Raw genomic sequence first — 20,214 nt, 5'->3', positions numbered from 1 at the left:
CAGGTGCAGTGTTGCCAACTCAGCGACTTTTCAGACCCCTCCAGCGACTATTTTTCAAAAAAGCGACTAGCGACAAATCTGGCGACTTTTTTCGGTGTCACTGGCGGCTTTTGGAGACTCTTACGTGAAAGCATGTATCGTTCCTACTCTGCCGTGGGGCGCCTCCCCCACACCAACCTCGTTTTCCCGCAGGAGTCCCTCTCAGCGCTGCAGTCAGAGCCTCAGCGTCCAGACTGCAAATGAAGCGCGCATGCACCGGGATTGACGGCGCAATTTGACCACAATAATTAAAATAGCCTGCGCTTTGTAAAGTGAAAAAAGTGATAACATGCAACTTTTGTCAAAAGAAATTAACATGGCACGGAACCACCATGTTTGTTTTGGTTTTAAAGTGGGGAAACGTTACGTTAGTTTCTCAGGTAGCTCATCTGATGCTTTCCTTACCGTGTTAGTAGGTTACAGACAGTGATAAGGTTGGCTACTTATTTTACTTTTAATTTCATTTGAATTAGCTTAAGCAGCGTTTATATTTACTTTATAAATAAATTAACTTGCAAATTATGAGGGCAAGGCTTTTAAAGTTTAAATCTTCTGGCAAAGATAAAGTAAAGAAGATCCTGCAATTTATGGAAGTAAAGCAGAATAAAATCCAGCAAGATCAGTAATATGTCAATTAATTATCTGCCACATTCCCATGTAAATATCTGTCTTTGGAGGATGTGTTTTTTAGCACCCCTAGTTCTCTCATTTTTATTCCAAATACAATTTATAATTTGAATCACAGGGCTATTTTTATCTCTATGGTTCAGTATTTTCTCAAGTAGCAACTTTAACTGCTGTACTTTCCTGTCTTAAAAGGCTGAACTCTTCTAGTCTAAAAAAAACTCCTTTTTTTGCACTTTATCAAACAAAGTACCCTATATTTTGTGGATGTACAGCTACATTTCTCATGTAAGTTTGCGTAGTTTTAACACAAACATTTATTTTTCATATTGCACCAGTACAGTTAATGAGCAACCTGTACTTGTGTGCTTGTTTGTTCTGAATAAAATGTTTATTTTGGAATAAAGAGGTTAATATAAAAAATATTTTTTGTCCGATTCATCGATTTTTAAAATAATCGTTAGTTGCAGCCCTACCTCACAGACTAAAACTGGTAGTTGGTTCCACAGGAGAGGAGCCTGAGAACTAAAAGATCTGCCTCCCATTCTACTTTTAGAAATTCTAGGAACCACTAGTAAACCTGCAGATTGAGAGCAAAGTGCTCTGTTAGGAACATAAGGAACAATCAGATCTCTGATATCAGATGGAGCTTGGTCATTTAAGGCTTTATATGTGAGAAGGAGTTGGATTTGCTAGGATAGGAGTTCAGGTACCCTCCTTCTTTGGAGTCACTCTCAGCAATTATCTGAATCACTTTCTAGGCTTGGTTGGAGAACTCCAAGAGGACAATGAAAATCTTTGTGAATACAGGCGTGCATGATCAGCAAAAAAAAAAATAACCATCCAGTCGCATCTTAATTCAGTCGATTTCAGCCAACAGACAGTTTCTTCATTCATTTAAACTGGATCCTTGTAGACCTACGAATAAAAACGGCATGTTCTGCCTCATTTCCACACATCTGACATCCCTGGAGCTCTCACAGCAGGTCATAAAAACACACATCCATCCTGAAGTCACACCGGTGGAAGCGGCACACAGTCCAGCGCTTGGGTCAGAGCCGAAGCTCGGGAGGAAATGGATTCTTTTAATTACGAAGCTGCCGTTAATCAGACTTCCATGGACACACAGGATAAGGAAGAGGCCATGCTGGAAGAAGTCGGTCCCAGAACAACAAAAACACTGGTGTTGGAAGGGGCTGTATACACATCAGATTAGTTTGTGTGGGAATGAATGGGGAAAGAAGAAAGATGGAGGACTAGTAGCTAACTCTAAGTATGGGCCCACTGTGGTTAGGTCATCTCAGGACAACAAATGACCCTCTAACCTTATAATAACACAAGCTAGTATCACCTAATCATAGTATTTTAGTAATGAGTAAAATGCCATACATTTATAGCACCACAGCATTAACACAAAAATGAATTAGAATCTAATCTATGTGAGATATGTGTTCCCACGCAGTGCTTTCTTTTTTTGAATGTATATTTTTATGGAAACCACAAAATTCAAGTCAAGTGATTTACTTTACCCCAAAAAGGTTTTCAAATTTTGAGTAAATGGGCTTTGGAGATGGAAACAGATTTGTTGAAAAATGTAGCAAACATTGACCTTCCGTGTAGCAGAATCCTAGCCTCGTGAGACCATCCTGATCTCGCGAGATTTCAAGATTTCACTCGCTAATCAGTCTGGAGACTCTCTGTTGAAGAAAATTTGGAGCAGTTAACCAAACGAACGTCCAATCAGCGTTGGCTTTGAGGCGGGTTGAGGTGCGACGCAACGAGAAGCGCGACAGTTCAGTCTAAAGAACATGGCGGCTTCAGCCGATGAAACTAGCGTTAGCGTGGCTATCGAGCAAGTTTTATGGGAATTACAGAGTATTTCTTCACTGAAAGAAGAGCAAAAAACTGCCCTGGAGGCTTTTCTCAGAGGAAAAGATGTTTTTGCTCTTCTCCCGACTGGTTTCAGCAAGAGTTTGATCTATCAATTGGCTCCTCTTCGTCGTCGCTCTGTTAGTACGTCATATGCTTCGTTGATCTGATTGGTTTATTTGGCCCGTCTATCACCAACATAGGCCAATCAGCTAACCAGTATTTTCGCCCCTTCCCAAAATTACTTCAACGGAAGGTTTCCAGATGGATATGCGGAGCAAATCCAATTTACTTTACCCCAAAAAGGTTTTCAACTTTTGAGTAAATGGGCTTTGGACATGAAAACAGATTTGTTGAAAAATGTAGCAAACATTGATCTTCCGTGTAGCAGAATCCTGCGTGGGTCTGATTTTTCAAAACTCTATCCAGCCGCACCCGTAGAGTTCGGAACCAAGACCAGACCGGTTACCCTTAGTTATCCCCATTTGAAACCCGGGCGGGACCGCACCGACCCGAAAATAAAGACCCGTGATAACAGAGTTTAAACACAGCCATGCAGGAGCTTTGGATGTTAACGTCCCATTAAATGCCTGTTATTAGCGGTTATCAGTCACATAGGATGGATTCAGTTTGTGCCTCCTACCTACCAGTAGGCTCAGTAGGTTATCAACGAATTAATCCTCATCCTAACCCTAAGGTAATTCCTTTTTTACCCACACTTAATGTATTTATGTGCAATCTTAATATAATTATAGTAGTTCTTCCTCTATTTAAAAACAAAAACAAAATGTAGATCGATATTAGGGATGGAACGGTTAGGGGTGAAAACCGTACGACCCATTCGGTTCGACTGTCTTGGTTTGGTTCGGGTGTGTTGCGTTCGGTTCATGCGCTGCTCCTTTTTCTCATAGACGAAGCGTTTACACTCCAGAGCAGAAGGTGGCGGTACTGAGACCAAAGCCAACCACCAGTAGTAAACAAGAAGAAGAAGAAGCGAAGCAGCGTAGCCGGGTGTAGCAGAAAAAAATCAGTTGTTGTGGAGAATTGTGTGGGTATGGCGAGTGGGAAAGAACAGGAGTTGGAAGACGCGCCAGCAGCACTTTATAGGTCTGCTGTATGGGACCACTTTGCATTTAGAGTGACCTACGATGACGGCTGGATAAAAGTGCAACAGTGTGCAAGCATTGTGCAACACGTTTTGTTTATGCTAACAGCAACACGACCAACATGTCATGCTAACAATCAACATATACCGAACCGATATATGGCTGATCTCCAACATCTATAAACAAATATATGTCAGACTCTATAACCTGCCCATGCCATTTACACTGCTCTATTTGCACTCCTTGTAAGATGCTATTTTACTTTTCATATTTTATATCCATATTTCTATCTTAAGTGTATATATTAGTCTATTTTATTGCTTGCCTTATACCCACAGTGTTTTAGATATTTTTATAATTTTATTTACCTATTCCATATTACATGTTTCATGTTGAACGGTTGTACCATAAAAAAATCCTAGTTTGTGAACTCCTTCACTAACAATGGCAATAAACCTGATTCTGATTCTGAAAGGTGTTGATGGCAGCAGCACAGCTGATGTTTCTCTCCAGGATGAAGTCACAGCCAAACAGGAACAGACCAGATGAAGCTACTATGAGAAAAAGCAGAGAGAGCAGAACGTTAGAGATTGAACTAACAGATTCTGCAGAGTGGGAGAATAGAGATAGAATGAAGCAGAATGATGAAAAAGGGGTCCCTATGTCCTCCAGCAGTCTAAGCCTATAGCAGCAGAACTATAGAGATAGCTCAGGATAACCTGAGCCACTCTAACTAGAAGCTTTATCAAAAAGGAAAGTTTTAAGCCTGGCCTTAAGAGTAGACAGGGTGTCTGCCTCACGGACTAAAACTGGTTCCACAGGAGAGGAGCCTGATAACTAAAAGATCTGCCTCCCATTCTACTTTTAGAAACCACTAGTAAACCTGCAGATTGACTCTGTTGAATCGTTTCTTCTTTTTTTCCTTCTGTTGCAGATTTGTAAAACCAGCCCCCATGTTCCTCGATCGGAACTTCAAACGACTTGCAAAACTCAGCAACCTCCTGCCCCCGTTTGGCATCAAGACTCAAGGTAAAATATCCTGCCGCTCACACGTTGGAGGACGTTCTGTACTCCTCAGAAGGCAAAGCAGTCATTTATCTTCGTGTTTCCTGTTTGTTTCCTCGTCTTTGTTGTCAGACTTTTGCAGTCCGATGCCTCTAAGATGTTAGAAATAAACAATGTGTTACTGATGCACACCTCTAGATTTTTTCCCTCGGTTTCATAATGATCAAACCATAATGCAGCAGGGAAGGTTTGTTAAATTCCCCAATCAGTTTATTTATGGACTGTTTAGAAATGTTGCCTCATCCGTCCCTCATGTCGCACAGGCTCAGGTATTGTTTGGCTGCTGGGTCGGTTCCAGTGGCTGGTCTCTTTTGGATCCGACCTTCGGTTGGCATTAAAAAGCAACAAAAAAAAAGTGTCCAGTCTGTCTGTTGGAAAACTTCTTATCAGATCCTGTATCAACAGAGAGCGATTGAAAACAGAAAGGCTCCTAACTTGGGTGGGTTTTCCACATTCATCACGGCTCAGATAGCTGCCAGCTGAGTGGGATGGATGACCCTACAAGCACAAAGGTTCGGAGGAGATGTTTGACTGTCTGCCGAGGAGATGACGGCAGAATGTTCCCTCTGCTGATGATGATTGTGGGCAAACTGTTGATGTAATCCAGGAAGGCTGAATAAAAAATGCTCCGTCTCTTTCATAAACACGGTATCTTCATGATGTCATAGTTTAGTGAAGCCTGTCATGGCAGGAAACCTGTAATTAGACAGAAAAACTAAGAGATTAGTAACAAAAAGAAAGGGAATATACAGTCAGTTTCTAGTTTGGAGGTTTTGAAAACTTTGAATAAATCTTTTTTTTATTTTTTTTATCAGAGTCTTCTTCCAACAGGAAAAGGGCAAGTTTGAACCAATATTTTATTTACAATTTTTCTTTGCTCTAACCTTGGGCTGAAGCGATCGTGATTAATCGATTATTGAAATAATCATCAACTATTTAGTAATGGATTAATCATTAACTGGAGTATAGAGACTGTAAAACAAGCCTTTAGCTGACAGAGAGACCCTCTTAGAGCAGGAATTATACCAAGATTGTAAAAAATCTATAAACATTTTGCTTTTCAGATAAATATTTTTTTCTGTTAACACGCTCTGTCCAGAAGTGGAACAGTTTTAGTTTCACCTGGTTTAATTTAATAAAAAGTATTATTTAAGGAACCTTTGGCTATCCGATAATTAATTGATTATCAGATAATTCCAGTGTAGTCCTGTTTCTCTGACCGTGACTGAGTGAATGTGCTCTCTTCATCCTCTGACATGGGAGCTGGCTCGGAGCTCGTCTGCCTGGCTGTGTGTTTCCTGGACGGGGCCGCCTTTTACAGCTGCTTTCTGTGTCTCTGCTTCTGTCTCCTTGAACCCCAGTGGGCCTCAGCAGATGGCCGCTCACACTGAGCCTGGTTCTGCTGGAGGTTTCTTCCTGTTCAAAGGGAGTTTTTCCTCTCCACTGTCGCTACAAGCATGCTTAGTGTGAGGGATTGTATTTGAGTCAATGAATCGATGCAATAAACTGGTTTTCCTTAGATGGAAAACTTTGTATCAATTTGACTGTATGATCTGGTTGAACTGTAAAGTGACTTAAGATGACATGTGTTGTGAATTTGGCGCTATATAAATAAACTGAATTGAAATAATTACAGTCCGCCTCTGTAATCATGAATCTTCAGATATTCATAGAAATCCAAGCTTCCCTTCCGCGCCGCACGATTTCCAGTGATGATTCTGCTTAGCAGTGCGATGAACCTCAACGTCTGTCATCGTTTCCTTTGTCCAGAAACCCTGATTAGACGATCGTTTGTCGTATCCACTTCCCAGAAGCATGACTCTGCAATCTTCCTGAATGTTACGGGTGCCGCCATGTTGTTTTGCTTGCTTAGATCGTCACCAGGAGACGAGGAACGGTGCTAGCGTGGTTCGTAAATGATCATAAGGAACCGAGCTCGTCACCGGCATGGGTCGGTTTTCAGATGGTAGGGTAAATGTGTCTCTGAAACTCTGCAGGAGTTTGGCTCGGTCTCTTTAACGTGGCAAATGTCAAAATGTGTCAATTAGGGACATTTGTTCTCCGTCGTACCTGCTGCTAGCATGTTCTTGTGCTAAATGAAAATTGGCCCATTATTCTTCTGTTTCCAACTTTTACTTCCCCCTCTGGAAGTTAGGAAAAATCAACAGAAAAGCTGCATCTTCTTATAAGCTGCATGGTCCAAAGCTGCGGGAAAAAAAAACTAGCAGCTTATAGTCCGTAAAATACGGCAACTGACCACCTCTGAGCGGGCGAGGTTTAATAAGTTGATAAGTGAACAGTTTTCATCAGACTCTTTAAAGCAGTACTTCACGATTCGATTCAATTAATTGGTTCATTTTTTTCTTTTCATCTTTTTTTTAACCTTACAGGCTAGAAAATGTTTCAAATTTGAAATAAATCAATGAAAGCTGTAATATCGTTATACATTTTATTTGAGAAACAACAGCAAATAACAGAAGCAGAAAAATTGTACTCCACCTATATCTATTAAAACCTTATTAACTGATAAATAATAATCCCCCTGCGTTATAGATTCTGAAAGGCTTTGCATCAAAAAATACTGCACATAATCAGTGCAATGAGTGCAATGCAATACCTCGGCTCCAGACGTCCCCCCCCTCCACAGACGCTCCGCTGCTCCTCTCCCAAATTGTAGCTGACCGCAGACAGGAGGCCAGCTTGGTTTGTTTTTATGACCGAAATTGCTGAAAAGAACTTGTGAAGTTTGACCCGCTAGAAGAGCGAGGTGCGCGAGAACGCTGGGACCCTTTTTCCACCTGGATCTCCGCTCTTTTTGGCCCTCATGTCCCTCCGTCATCGGACTAAACTCGCCCCCACTTCCTCGCCGCCTCGGCCGTATCTAGACCCACAGCGTGTAGCACAGACCACGCTTCAATATTGAGCATAAATCAAAAATGTCTGCATCAAGCTCCCTGCAACACACTGCTGTAAGAGTATAACCAGGAAGCGAGGTAGGAGGGCAAAATAGGTTTAGCGCCACCGCAGCACGGGAGGGACAATTACATCCAGGAGCAAATGGATAAAAATAGGCCGGAGGAAAAAAAAACATGAATTGATTCTCTTGCAGACATATCGATGCATCAGATCGTCGGCTGTTCACTGCAAAAACGATCTAGAAATACGTAAAAAAGTCCTTAATTAAGTGTATTTACCCTTAATTTGAGTAGGTAAATGAGAAAGTTTGCCAATTGAATGAGTAATTTTACTCTTAAAATAAGATAATTAGATAATATGTACTTGAAATAAGTCAATGCAATTGTGTTTTCTTATTTTAAGGGTAAATTGTCTTGTTTCATTGGCAGAATGTCTCTTTTACCTCCTCAATTCAAGAACAAATTCACTTATTTTAAGAAAAAGATGACTTATCTAGATTTAGATTTTTTGCAGTGTTGGATCGATTGGCAAAATGCTTATTTGGGGTGAGTTTTCCTTTAAATAAACGTCTTCATTTTGTCAGTGTAATCACCGTGAAGCCATATTCTTAACGTTTCAGAGCATAGTTGTGGTTATCGAGCGGCAGGCGGCGTAGGGCGTCGTGTTGTCTTGTTTGCTATCAGTTTGGCTCCCGTCTCAACATACCAGGGTCCAGCTCTGACAGCAGCATGTCCAAGTGTTTTCCCTCAACACAGAGAACTGCAGGCTCCTGTTTGAAATAACGGGTGGGAGGGGGGGGTGTTTACTATAATTCCTTTAACCAGGAACCCGATGTTCTTCCGACACTGGAGCTGCAACGCTGCTGCTTGTCGGTTGATCCTAACGCGCCGCAGCAGTCAGGGTATCTTCCCAGCAGATAGCACCATGGGAACTGAGTAGATAACATTAATCTCTTTCGCATGTTTCCAATACTTCCACGCAGGAGGCGCTGTGAATGTTACCTTTGTGTGCAGGCTGAACGCTGAAACACACACTCCTACACAGAAGCCATTATGAAAGGGAGCGTTACACCTGGTTTCTGTTTTCTCCACGGACTGTGATGGCAGCGGGCCTTTTCCCTTTGAGCTGTACTCATGTGGAGAGACGATACGTGTGGTTGTTGAATAGAACGCCACAAAGGATTCCAAATTGGGAACACGAAGCGGCCGCGCAGGGCGGGAGTTTATTTTTACTAGTTATTGTTCCGAGAGGTATCTGTGCCACTCGTCCTCCACAGCCTGAGAAACCGGTCGTCTTTTATAGCAAAATAAGATGTGTCCTTTGGGAGGGAGTTCCCTCTTATCACATTTACATCATCATTCACTGGTTTCATTTTTTTATAAATTAAGGCAGGTGAAACTCAAACTTTTCCACTTAAGGAGTTCTAGCTAATGTATTTCAATTCAGTTTATTTATATAGCTCCAATTCACATCCTGTCATCTCAAGGCACTTTCCAGTTCACCAGATCATCCAGTCAGATTGATTCAAAGTTTTCTATCTAAGGAAAACCAGCTGATTGCATCGACTCATTGACTCTTCAGCAATCCCTCACACTAAGCATGCTTGTAGCGACAGTGGAGAGGAAAAACTCCCTTTGAACAGGAAGAAACCTCCAGCAGAACCAGGCTCAGTGTGAGCGGCCATCTGCTGAGGCCCACTGGGGTTCAAGACAGACAAAAACTTTATTTCATCTTAAAGGAATAGTACACCCAAAACATGATTAGCCTTCATTTTCTACTCACCCCCATGCTGAACAACACTCTGGAGTACTTTTTTGATATCTCAAATGCATCTGGAGATCTGGGAGGCTTCTTGCTGTCTGCTGACATTCAAATAATGGAGGTCTATGGCGCCCGAGGCAGAAAGGTCCATAAAAGTCCACAAAAAACGTGTCAATATTCCTCCATACTGCTCGTCCAATGTATTCCAAGTGTCCTGAGTGGGTAGCGTCCATAATTTACTCGAAACGAAGTCATTTAGAATGTTTTTAGAGCATAAACAGTAGTGTATAGGATTTCCTAAAAGCGCGTTCACGAGTCTACGGAAACCGCGGCAGACCAAACCAGATGAAAGTGCGCATTCAGCTCAGCAAAGAACTCATGCTCTTCCTCAACACTGAAGTCCTCAGTAGGGTTGTCACGATACTAAACTTTTCAACTCGATACCGATACTAAGGAAAATATTCGATACTCGATACCATTTTCGATACCACAAGGATAAAAACAAAGACTCCAAAATTCTACAGAAATATTTTCATTAATAAATAAAATACAATAAATAAATACAATAAAGGTTGTATGCTGTGCACAATATTAAGCAAGCTTGATAAAAAAAACTTATAAAATTAAAATTAAGTGTTCCTTACTTGGCTATGCTTTGCACACATAACAATGACACTAGCCAAACCAGTTAAGAAACAAAAATAATTCTCAGCAGCTGCACCTGTTACAAAAAAAAAGTCTGAAACTGAAAAGTGCGTAGAATTATTCAATCACACAGTGTCCTGAAAGTACATTTTCCTCTATTCTACACTTTAGATGAATGACTGCTTAGATGCCACTGGTGGTGGCACTGTATCGATACTTTTAAAAACAAGTATTGAATCCGGATACAACATTTTAGTATCGATACTTTTGACAACCCTAGTCCTCAGACATTTTTCTTTCGTTGTTTCTTTCTTTGCACAGGTAAACAGCACATTTCCTCTTCTACACTTGCATTATCGGCAGAGCAGACGCTGAATGCACACTTTCATCTGGTTTGGTCTGCCGGCTTCCGTAGCGTCCTGAACGCGCTGGCGCGCGCTTTTAGGAAATCCTATACACTACTGTTTATGCTCTAAAAACATTCTAAATGACTTCGTTTCGAGTAAATTCTGGACGCTACCCACTCAGGACACTTGGAATACATTGGACGAGCAGTATGGAGGAATATTGACACGTTTTTTGTGGACTTTTATGGACCTTTCTGCCTCGGGCGCCATAGACCTCCATTATTTGAATCTCCAGATGCATTTGAGATATCAAAAAAGTACTCCAGAGTGTTGTTCAGCATGGGGGTGAGTAGAAAATGAAGGCTAATCATGTTTTGGGTATACTATTTTATTACAATTTATTTTTGTAATCTAAATAAAACATAAAAAATTTTTTTTTTTTTTTATTTATTATTATTTAAAAGAATAACGGCTCACCATTATTGGTTCCGTCCCGATAGCGGAACCAATAAAAGCGTTGTTGCGGCCGGGACATTTGGGAGATGCTCCATTAACTTTTTGTCTAGAAAATAGTTTTAAATTACCGTAAATTCCGGACTATAGAGCGCACCTGATTACAAGCCACACGCTCTAATTTTAGAAAGAAAATCAATTTTGTGCTTTTATAAGCCGCACCAAATTTTTAAGCCGCAGGTTTCCCACATTGTATGAGATATTTAGAAATAAAGATATTACACGTGAGCATTTTTTTAACGTTTGATTTAATCCGTATAATAAAACAAACAAATATGGTACATATTATGAATACTTTTTTTTTTTTCAAACTACCTGTAACACATTTAAATATACGTATGTGTCGGTAACACGCAAAATACGCTGCATATACCGGTACTTTTAATTTAACAACGCACAGAACATTGCAGCCGACCAGGAAAAGTCATTAATCACTTCCTTCTTCCTCCTGCGCACTAAAACCCTCAAAGTCCTCTTCCTCGGTGTCTGAATGGAACAGCTTCAGGATGCCGTCACTGACTTCAGTCTCATCCTTGCCGCTGTCACGGTCCTCTTCATCCCACAGCAGCCCAGCCTTCTGAAACCCGCAGGTGATGCTGGATGTTTTCGCACGGTTTCATGCATTGAGAACCCACTGGCAGACATCAGTGAAAGATGCCCTTCGCATGCAGCCAGTTTTGGTGAAGGATTTCTCGCCACTGGTCGTCCACGTCTCCCGCTCACTGCGCAGTGCCACTTTAAATGCACGGTTCACACTGATGTCCAGTGGTTGCAAATACTTTGTTTTTCGCGGCATGAAAAAAAAACATGTATTAGCCGCACTGTATTATAGGCCACAGCGGGAAAAAAGTAGCGGCTTATAGTCCGGAATTTACGGTAAGTGTAAATGTAACCAAAATAGTCTCCAGCCAAGAGTTTCCTCCATGGCTAAAACCAGGGAACATACATGAGGCTCAGTGGATTTAGTGCTAGAAGTCATTCAAGCTCAGAACGATGGGAATGAAGGCAGTGGAGTCGCACATGCGAAGCACGAAACACAAAGCGTCAAAATGGAGTTACAGAGAAACAGCCGGTATTTCTCAGTTTAGTTCCACCCTTGTCTCTGCAACGCCTCCACTTATCACCAAATCAGGCATACTAAGAAAACCATACAAAGAAAAATAGCTGCAAAAAAGACTTAGCACTGGTTATGTTGGGGCTTTAAAACTGATTTGTTTTGTTTCCTGCTAAAACAAAGTTTGTGAATTCAGTTAAATAATTGTTCAAATATATCTGTCATTTGTGTGTTTTTAGCTTTCTTCCTGTATGGGAAGCTTTTCAACATTTGAAACATTAGTGCAGTGGTTTATGTTAAAATAAACCTTTGGGTTAAGTTGTCGCAAGCAGGTTTTTCTTGTGTTTCTTGTGAATTTGGTCTTAATTTTTTATTTTAAGTGGCATTAAAAAGTCTTAAAAAGTTTAACTTGTCTTATGCTGTAGGAACCCTGAACTAATGCAGAGTAAAATAGTTCCCAGATTTAGTTCTTCAGGCTGAGGAGCATCGATGTCCCTGTGTTGACTTGCTTTGGTTCAGCTCTCTGTTCTCCAGCCTTTAGTCATCAACTGATGAAACAGATTCTTCGAATTGTTCAGGGCGCTCTTTTTTTAAACGTGTCTGTTTGTGTGTTGTTTGAAGCTCCTTCTGTGGTTCCGTTAAAGACCTTTTTTTTTTCAAACATACCTACCAGTCTGGGACAGCACCCCATTCGTCTTCGGCTCGGCCTTTGAGACATACTTGTCTGAAATGTTTACCTCATACATAAAACAATTAGCTTCTATGTATTCCTCCTGTGATTTGTCACCTTTTTTTTTTTTTTTTTCCACCCGCCTGAATCCAGGTGTGGTCCTCTTCCTGGTGTTTATGCTGCTCGGGGTGATGCTTGATGGCAGACATCGACACCACATCCAAACAGTGAGCCGCGGCGCTGTAGGTTAATCAGGACCTTTGGTCAGGGTGAACGGGACGTAATGTCCTTCATCCTCCTCCCTCCCTCCGTGTTTTATTATCACCTCTGCTGTTTGTTTGGGCTCCTCTCCTTTGGTTCTCAGAGGTCCTTTGAAACTATATCGATTATTCCTTTAGATGGCAAATAAAGCCTTAGTTTACCTCCATATGGAGAACATTTTACTTCATTATTGCTGCAAGCTAACAACACGTTTTCCAGTAGTGCAGAAAAGAAACTATAACAAACTTTTTGACAAAAGAAGGGTTTAAAAGAAACTTTGCTGTTTTATTTGATTTTTTTTTCCAATTCATTTTTCTTCCAAATTTGTCTTTTTTTATTGCATGCAAACTGTTTCACAGACCAAATTCTCTATACTTCCAGCTCAATACTTCTATGAAGTATTAGGGCCAGGTTGGAGATTTTTTTTATTTATTCTGAGAATGAAGTCGTAACATTACGAGAATAAAGTTGTAATATTACAAAAATAAAGCCTAATTTTAGCTTGATATGGAGTACATTTTACTTCATTATTGCTGCAAGCTAAAAACATGTTTGCAGTAGTGCAGAAAAAAAACTGTAACAAACTTTTTGACAAAAGTAGGGTTTAAAAGAAACCTTCCTGTTTTATTAGATTTTCTTCCAATTTATTTTTCTTCCAAATTTGTCTTTTTTTGAATTGCATGCAAACTGTTTCACAGACCAAATTCTCTATACTTCCAGCTCAATACTTCTATGAAGTATTAGGGCCAGGTTGGAGATTTTTTTATTTATTTTGAGAATTAATTCATAACATTACGAGAATAAAGTTGTAATATTACGAAAATAAAGTCCTAAAATATACTGATCTTCTTTTTAAAACACTTTTGAAAACCAGATTTCAGCCCCAGCAGAAGAATTCTGGGCTCTTTGGGGATAATATATCCAAAAATCTTCCGGATGCTCTGACAGACTCCATCCCAGTAAGGTGCCAGTTTTGGGCAGATTTTAAGACAGGATTTTTTTTTTTTAAATAGAAATTTTCTTACTTTTGGGACAATATGCTCTGATAAAGAGTACATTTATATACACGTTTAAGCCAGAATGATTTGACATTTAAATATGCACTGCAAAAACATTCTAGAAAAAAGTAAAAATGTCTTTAATTAAGTATATCCACCTTTAATTTGAGTAGGTAAATGAGAAAGTTTGCCAATGGAATGAGTATTTTTACTCATAAAATAAGATAATTGGATAATATGCACTTAAAATAAGACAATGAAATTGTGTTTTCTTATTTTAAGGGTAAATTGTCTTGTTTCATTGGCAAAATGTCTCTTTTACCTCCTCAATTCAAGAACAAATGCACTTATTTTAAGAAAGAAAATTTAGATTTTTTGCAGTGCACAACTTTTTTTTTTTCATTGATGGAAAAAATGGTACATTTATTTAACAAAAAATAAAGTAAATAAAGCAAACTAACAAGACTGGGCCCATCAAGGAAACCGAATGATAAAAATCAATATAATCCAAACCTGACATAAGAGCGACCTAACTGACACACAAGGAAAACACATACACACACATATATATATATATATATATATATATATATATATATATATATATATATATATATATATATATATATATATATATATATATATATATATATAATGGTTGTTCAGACCATTTTGACATAGAATACATTTGCCTAAACAAAACTACAACAAAAGACCAAACTGAAAGCTGAACCATACTAAGTCAGCAACTTATGAGGAAGAGAACCTCAATAATTACATTTCCCAAATTTAATTATAGAAAATAAAATCAAATACAGAAACCTAAAGCCTTCCTACACCCCTTCTAAAAGTAAGTGGAAGAGTCCAACTTGGCCTCCACGTCAATGAGGAGATCCTTTTCAGATGGGACCTCCTTTCCTTTACTGGCTACACTCACGACAGCCTCCCAGGAACTGGCAACTCAAATGAAAAATATATTATGGTACAAAAAAGCAAGAAATTACAAAATGAGACAACTAAATGTAAAAGTAAAAAAAAAAAAAAAAAGAAAAATGAAATACAGTACAGTAAAATATAAGATTTATTTAATGAAAGAACTACCAGACCATTTGTTGTATGGTTGCAGATGCGGCCATCACACAATCTATGCTTATCAAGGTAAAGCAGCAGGAAAATGAACTCATACAGCATTTATATTTTCCAAATGAATCCCTGAAGACAGATAAAATTTTGATGTGATCCTTGCCAATAAAGCTTAGCACATAGTTAAACATTATTGTGGTAATGTGGCCTTTTGTTTTCCTTATGAAGTTAATTTCATGTCTTATTTTTCTGATTTGGATTTGCTTGTTATATTTTTGAAGTTATTTACTTTTCTTGTTAGAGTTAGCTTGGGTTGCTGTGTTGCATGTTTTTCTGATTTAGTTTTTTTTACACAACTTTAAAGTCTGTACGCATTGCTAGCTAACAGCCTGCGTCACGCCATCTCTGTTGTTCTCCAGTTTATCCGTGTCAACTAGCCTGACACTCATTTAGAACCATTTTCTTATCTTTTTTTGCCTTTTCTTTTTACATATAAAGAAAAAAAAAAGCCCGGACCGATCGGCAGCACGTACCAAGGATTGGTTCGCACTGAGGTCATTGCATAAACTCCTCCTCCTTATAGTCATTTGAATTGTTTTAGTCTAAAAATGTTCAAGTGTGACGAATGAAAAAGCTCTGCATCTTTTCACGGCCACCGTATGCGTTCCTGCATAAAGGAATCTGCACGTCGAATACTTGCTGAGGACTGATGGGAGTTTTGGACGGACCTAAAAATATTCCAGAGGCGCAGAATGAAATAACGCACTAATACTGGAAGCATGACTCCAGCCTTGTCGAACACGACAGCTATGCGTGCAATGGCTAAACATCCGCCTTCCTGGGAGCCACGCATCACAGCAGCTCGCCGTCGCAGCCTCCACCCGGAGAATGTTCTTGTTTAAAAGCAGCATTCCTCTCCTGCTGCTTTTTATAGGGAGTTCTTACAGATGCATTCCAGCCTAAATCATCCACGCCTGCGGCCTTTTTTTTAGGGTTTCTCCCCTCTTTAGACGACCGATACATTACCGGCCATTCATGCTCTGCTAATGGAGGGGAATGTTGTCACCTCTCATCTCTTTAAAGGCGTTATTTTTCCCACTTTAGGGACGTTTCATCATCCTGATGTTAGAACAGCTGCTTATCTTTGACGTTAAGCCGAGATGCTCCGTGTACCTTACCGTGCGAAAGATTTATCGCCGCTGTCCAGATCTGTAATGCACAAGCTGAGGAGTTTGATTCTCACTCCAAGCTGCTTCATTTATCTCTGAAAGTATTTTACCTTCTGATGTATCTATATACAAACCGGATAACAAAATACCTCCGTGTATTTTTAGCTCATACGTTTGGTGTTTGAATTCCCAAAATGTTTGTGCTTTCGCTCCCCGTCTCCGTGTCATTTAATGCTATTTTTTTTTCCTCTTTCTTGCAGAGAGAATAATTGACAGCATTTTAACTGCCACGAAATATTACGGCCTTGGAAAGGAGCTAGACAGGTACTCGCCTTTATCCTGCCTCTACACCCAGCGTTTTACCCTTTTCTCCAGGTTACTCACCTCTTCTTCTTCTTCTTCTTCTGTGTCCTCCCAGAGTCAAATGTAAAAGATGCATCATAGTGGGGAACGGGGGAATCCTGTATAATAAGTCTCTGGGCTCCCGTATTGATGAATACGATGTTGTCGTAAGGTAAGGCGAAACGATTTAAAACCATAAAAAAGGAATTTTAATCTGTGGTTTTATGTTCGCTGCTATAATAACAGATGTCTTTCAAAGACAAAAGCTAAATAAAGACTTTTTCAAGCCAAGAGGGCGGCGTCCATTTTTTATTTCTCTCTATAAAAATTTGTCAAACATTGTAAAAAGGTTTTATTTCCCAAATCCCTCAAAGCTGTTGGTTTGCAGCAGTTTAAACACAGACGATGCCATTTGAAGATCTATATGGCATCCCATCATAAACTTACTTTTTCTGGATATTTGAACTCGATTTTTTAAGTCATAGCATTTATTTCCCAAGAAGAAGTTGATATGAAAGCTGTATGACGGGTTATAGGGAGATGAAACGCAGGAAGGCAATGTCAACGCAGGGGCGGATTTAGGAAATGTGGGGGTCCTAGGCAAAGACAGGCAGGGGGCCCTCTAAATTGAGAAGACAACACATAAAACGGATACAGAAATGTTAATAGAATAGACATCCATTATCTGTTCTAGGTTGTGTCCCTCTCTTCTTGTCCCTTTTCTTCTTGTTTTCCTCTCTATGTTTTGTACTCAGCTGTCTTTTCATGCTGTCTCTAAAGGAATGAAAGATTTTTTCCAAGCACTAAGCTCACTTAGCTGATTGCTCCTTCCTGTGTTTCCAAAAAGGCCAAAGTAAATAACCCAGTCCTTCTTTTCACTGTAGACAAGCCATGATCTGCTTATCTGTTCTCCATTTTTCATTTGGATGAAATAATAGCTGCATGAATCATGACAGCAGACAAGATAGAGGAGAGCAGGAGGCGGGGGTTACCAATCTACTGGCTCTGGAGAGCAGAGTTCGCTGCTTTTAGATGTTGTCGCTAAAGTCTCCAGTAGCAGAAAAAAAGTCCCTACATTTGGCGCTTTTTTGAAATAAGGGAGCTAGAGGGGTCTGAAAAGTGGCTAAATATAACGACAAAGCGCTAAGTTGGCAACACTGCTCTTTGCATCGTTTGTTTTCAAATGGTTTGCTGCTGTCTGTTTGGACCTTTCTAAGCGTGTGCAGCAAATTGACTCCAATGCGCACATAATTAATGTGCACAAATAAGGAATAGTTGTCAATGTCAATGTCAAATTTATTTATATAGCACTTTAAAAACAGTTATAAAACTGCACCAATGTGCTGTACAGGACAAACAATAGTATTAATTAATAAAAACAGATTATCAAAACACTTCAAGTAAATGCCAAAGAATAAAAATGAGTTTTAAGAAGCGATTTAAAATGATCCAGGCTGTGGGCAGATTTAATTTGAAAAGGTAAATTGTTCCATAAAATTGGAGCAACAACAGAAAAAGCCCGATCTCCTTTCCTCTTAAGTCGGGTCCGAGGGACTGTCAGTAATAGCTGATTATTTGATCGTAAGCTTCTGGATACAGAGTTGTATTAATTATACATATAAACAGAGTTCTATGGGGCCCCCAGGAACATGGGGCCCTAGGCAACTGCCTAGTATTGCCTAATGGTAAATCCCTCCCTGTGTCAACGTCCACAATAATGACCAGTTCAAGGTTCTAAATAACTGCTGCTGCTTCGATGACTTGAAGGGAATCCGCCTGGAAGGGTATGAGAGGCGGCTCAGAGCGTCATCGACGCTGGAGGATCAGTAAGGAGGTCATGTGGGTCAAAGCAGGCTGATCAGCTGCATGTCTTTGGACTGACTGCCTTAAGGCCAGAACACACCGATTTTGCGTCTGATCCAACAGTAAATTATGTTCGATGAGGTCGTAACGTTTAGCGCTTACTGAAAGTAAATTGGGAGGATTTCCTGCAGGGGGCAGCGTTTCTCCGACTGAGAGGGAACCCAGGTCTATTTTAGTCGGACAAGGCAGCAATTCACCAGCAATTTCATGAGTCTGACAGGAAGAGAAACGCTGTTAGAAAGTAAAACACATCCGCTTTGGGGGGAAATAAAAAATAAAAACCTGTTAAACGCACAGGGGAAGAGTCAGTTTGGAGTCGCGTTTATAGTAAGCAGGACAGACGGGTGAAAAAAACAATGCATTAAACATTAAAGGAAAAGTCCGATCAGCAAGGAATGATCAATGGATCATTATCTATACCTAAAAAAAAAACTATTTTTATATAATTTTTGTTGAGATCACTGAGTCTGGGAGCGGCCATTTTTGCCCAAATATAGTAGCCCCTCCCTCCTGCCATCTTCAAGCAGTGACGTCACGGTGCGGTAAGCCTAGCGCCATTCTCCCCGTATGGAAGGAAAACAGTCTCATTGGAATCTTTTGAATTTTAAACATCGAATTCCTTACACTCAATTTTTATCACTCAATTTTTATCTGGTAAAAATTCACTAGGAAAAAATTCAGCGGCAAAAGTGTTGACCTTTTGGTGAACTCAGGCCAAAGCAATCTACACTCGATAGAGTCGAGCAGCTTCTAGCCAATGAAATTAGCTCATTTGGTCACGTGACACAACGGCTGCGCTCAACGCTGTTCCCGGCTGAATGAGGAATTTTTTTTTTTTTGTTAAACAGAGTTACAGAACGTCAGTTAGCTACTAACAGACAGCTATTAGAGTTTTTCCTCTTATCACCCCTGTCTGCCAAGGCTCTTGGTTTGATCCGGAAGAAGCGGCCGGCGGCAAACCGCCCGCTGGCCGAAATGAAGAAGAAAAAAAGTTTGCCGCCGGCCGCTTCTTCCGGATCGAACCAAGAGCCTTGGCAGACAGGGGGGCCGTACTAGCTCTGATCGGCTCAGTTGTTTCACCCAGTCTGATAAGAGGAAAAACTGAATTCAGCTGAATTTTTTTCTGGTGAATTTTTACCAGATAAAAATTGAGTGTAAGGAATTCAATATCTAAAAAAAATCAGTGTTTAAAATTTGGTGTTAAAAAATTCCAATGAGACGGTTTTTCTTCCATTCTCCCCGCTTTCCAAGCTAAATCAATGGGAACTACTAGACACATCTGCAATCAACAACAATTATTGAAGATTTCCAGAGGACTTCACCATTGAAATTCACCAGAGCTATAGTGAAACTGACAATGCCCACGTGCATGGCAGCTGGATGCTGGAATACATCGGGTAAAAGTGAAAAAAAAAAGAGTTATTCCACCTTTCTGATTCCTGATCCTCCACGGACGGGTTGGTCGTTGGATCGCCAACTTGAAGAGGGAGGATTTGCCATCGAACTTCTGGCCAGAGAAAAAACCCGTAATATGTAGCCAACATTTGGAGGAAGAATGTTTTCAAGATGACTTGGATAATAGCGCGTTGTGACAAACACCAGATACAGCACTGGGACTTGATCAACAGCCGATACCGCACCGTGACGTCACTAACCAGTAGTTGGCAGTGGTGTTCTTTGACAAACATGGATGCCTCCAGTAAAGCACATTCACATGAAAATTACTCTGAATTAAAAACACTGATCATTTATTGAACAGGATGGAATCATTTCATATTTAAAGAACTTTCAGAAGTTTGAATTCTAAAATATGAGCGGACTTTCCCTTTGAAATAAAAAACTAGTGATTGACTTTGAGCCTCACAGAAACCAGAATAAGGAGGTTCAAA

At 40.0% G+C, this 20,214-nt stretch overlaps 1 protein-coding gene across 2 annotated transcripts in view; it reads left to right on the top strand.

Annotated features, from left to right (window-relative positions):
• st3gal3b (ST3 beta-galactoside alpha-2,3-sialyltransferase 3b) overlaps positions 1-20,214 on the top strand; it is a 108,193-nt gene that overhangs the window by 45,827 nt on the left and 42,152 nt on the right. For both annotated transcript variants that reach the window (XM_038269953.1, XM_038269952.1), the window contains 3 exons: positions 4,573-4,667; positions 16,381-16,444; positions 16,539-16,634. In XM_038269953.1, coding sequence (XP_038125881.1) covers positions 4,573-4,667; positions 16,381-16,444; positions 16,539-16,634 — 255 coding nt within the window. The remainder of the gene's footprint in view (positions 1-4,572; positions 4,668-16,380; positions 16,445-16,538; positions 16,635-20,214) is intronic.

The sequence above is a fragment of the Cyprinodon tularosa genome, unplaced genomic scaffold, assembly GCF_016077235.1.
Source record: "Cyprinodon tularosa strain WSP-4 unplaced genomic scaffold, ASM1607723v1 ctg744, whole genome shotgun sequence".
NCBI classification, from domain to species: Eukaryota; Metazoa; Chordata; class Actinopteri; order Cyprinodontiformes; family Cyprinodontidae; genus Cyprinodon; species Cyprinodon tularosa.
The sequence above is the reverse complement of the archived record's forward strand: the minus strand, read 5'-3'. Positions and strand labels throughout refer to the sequence as shown.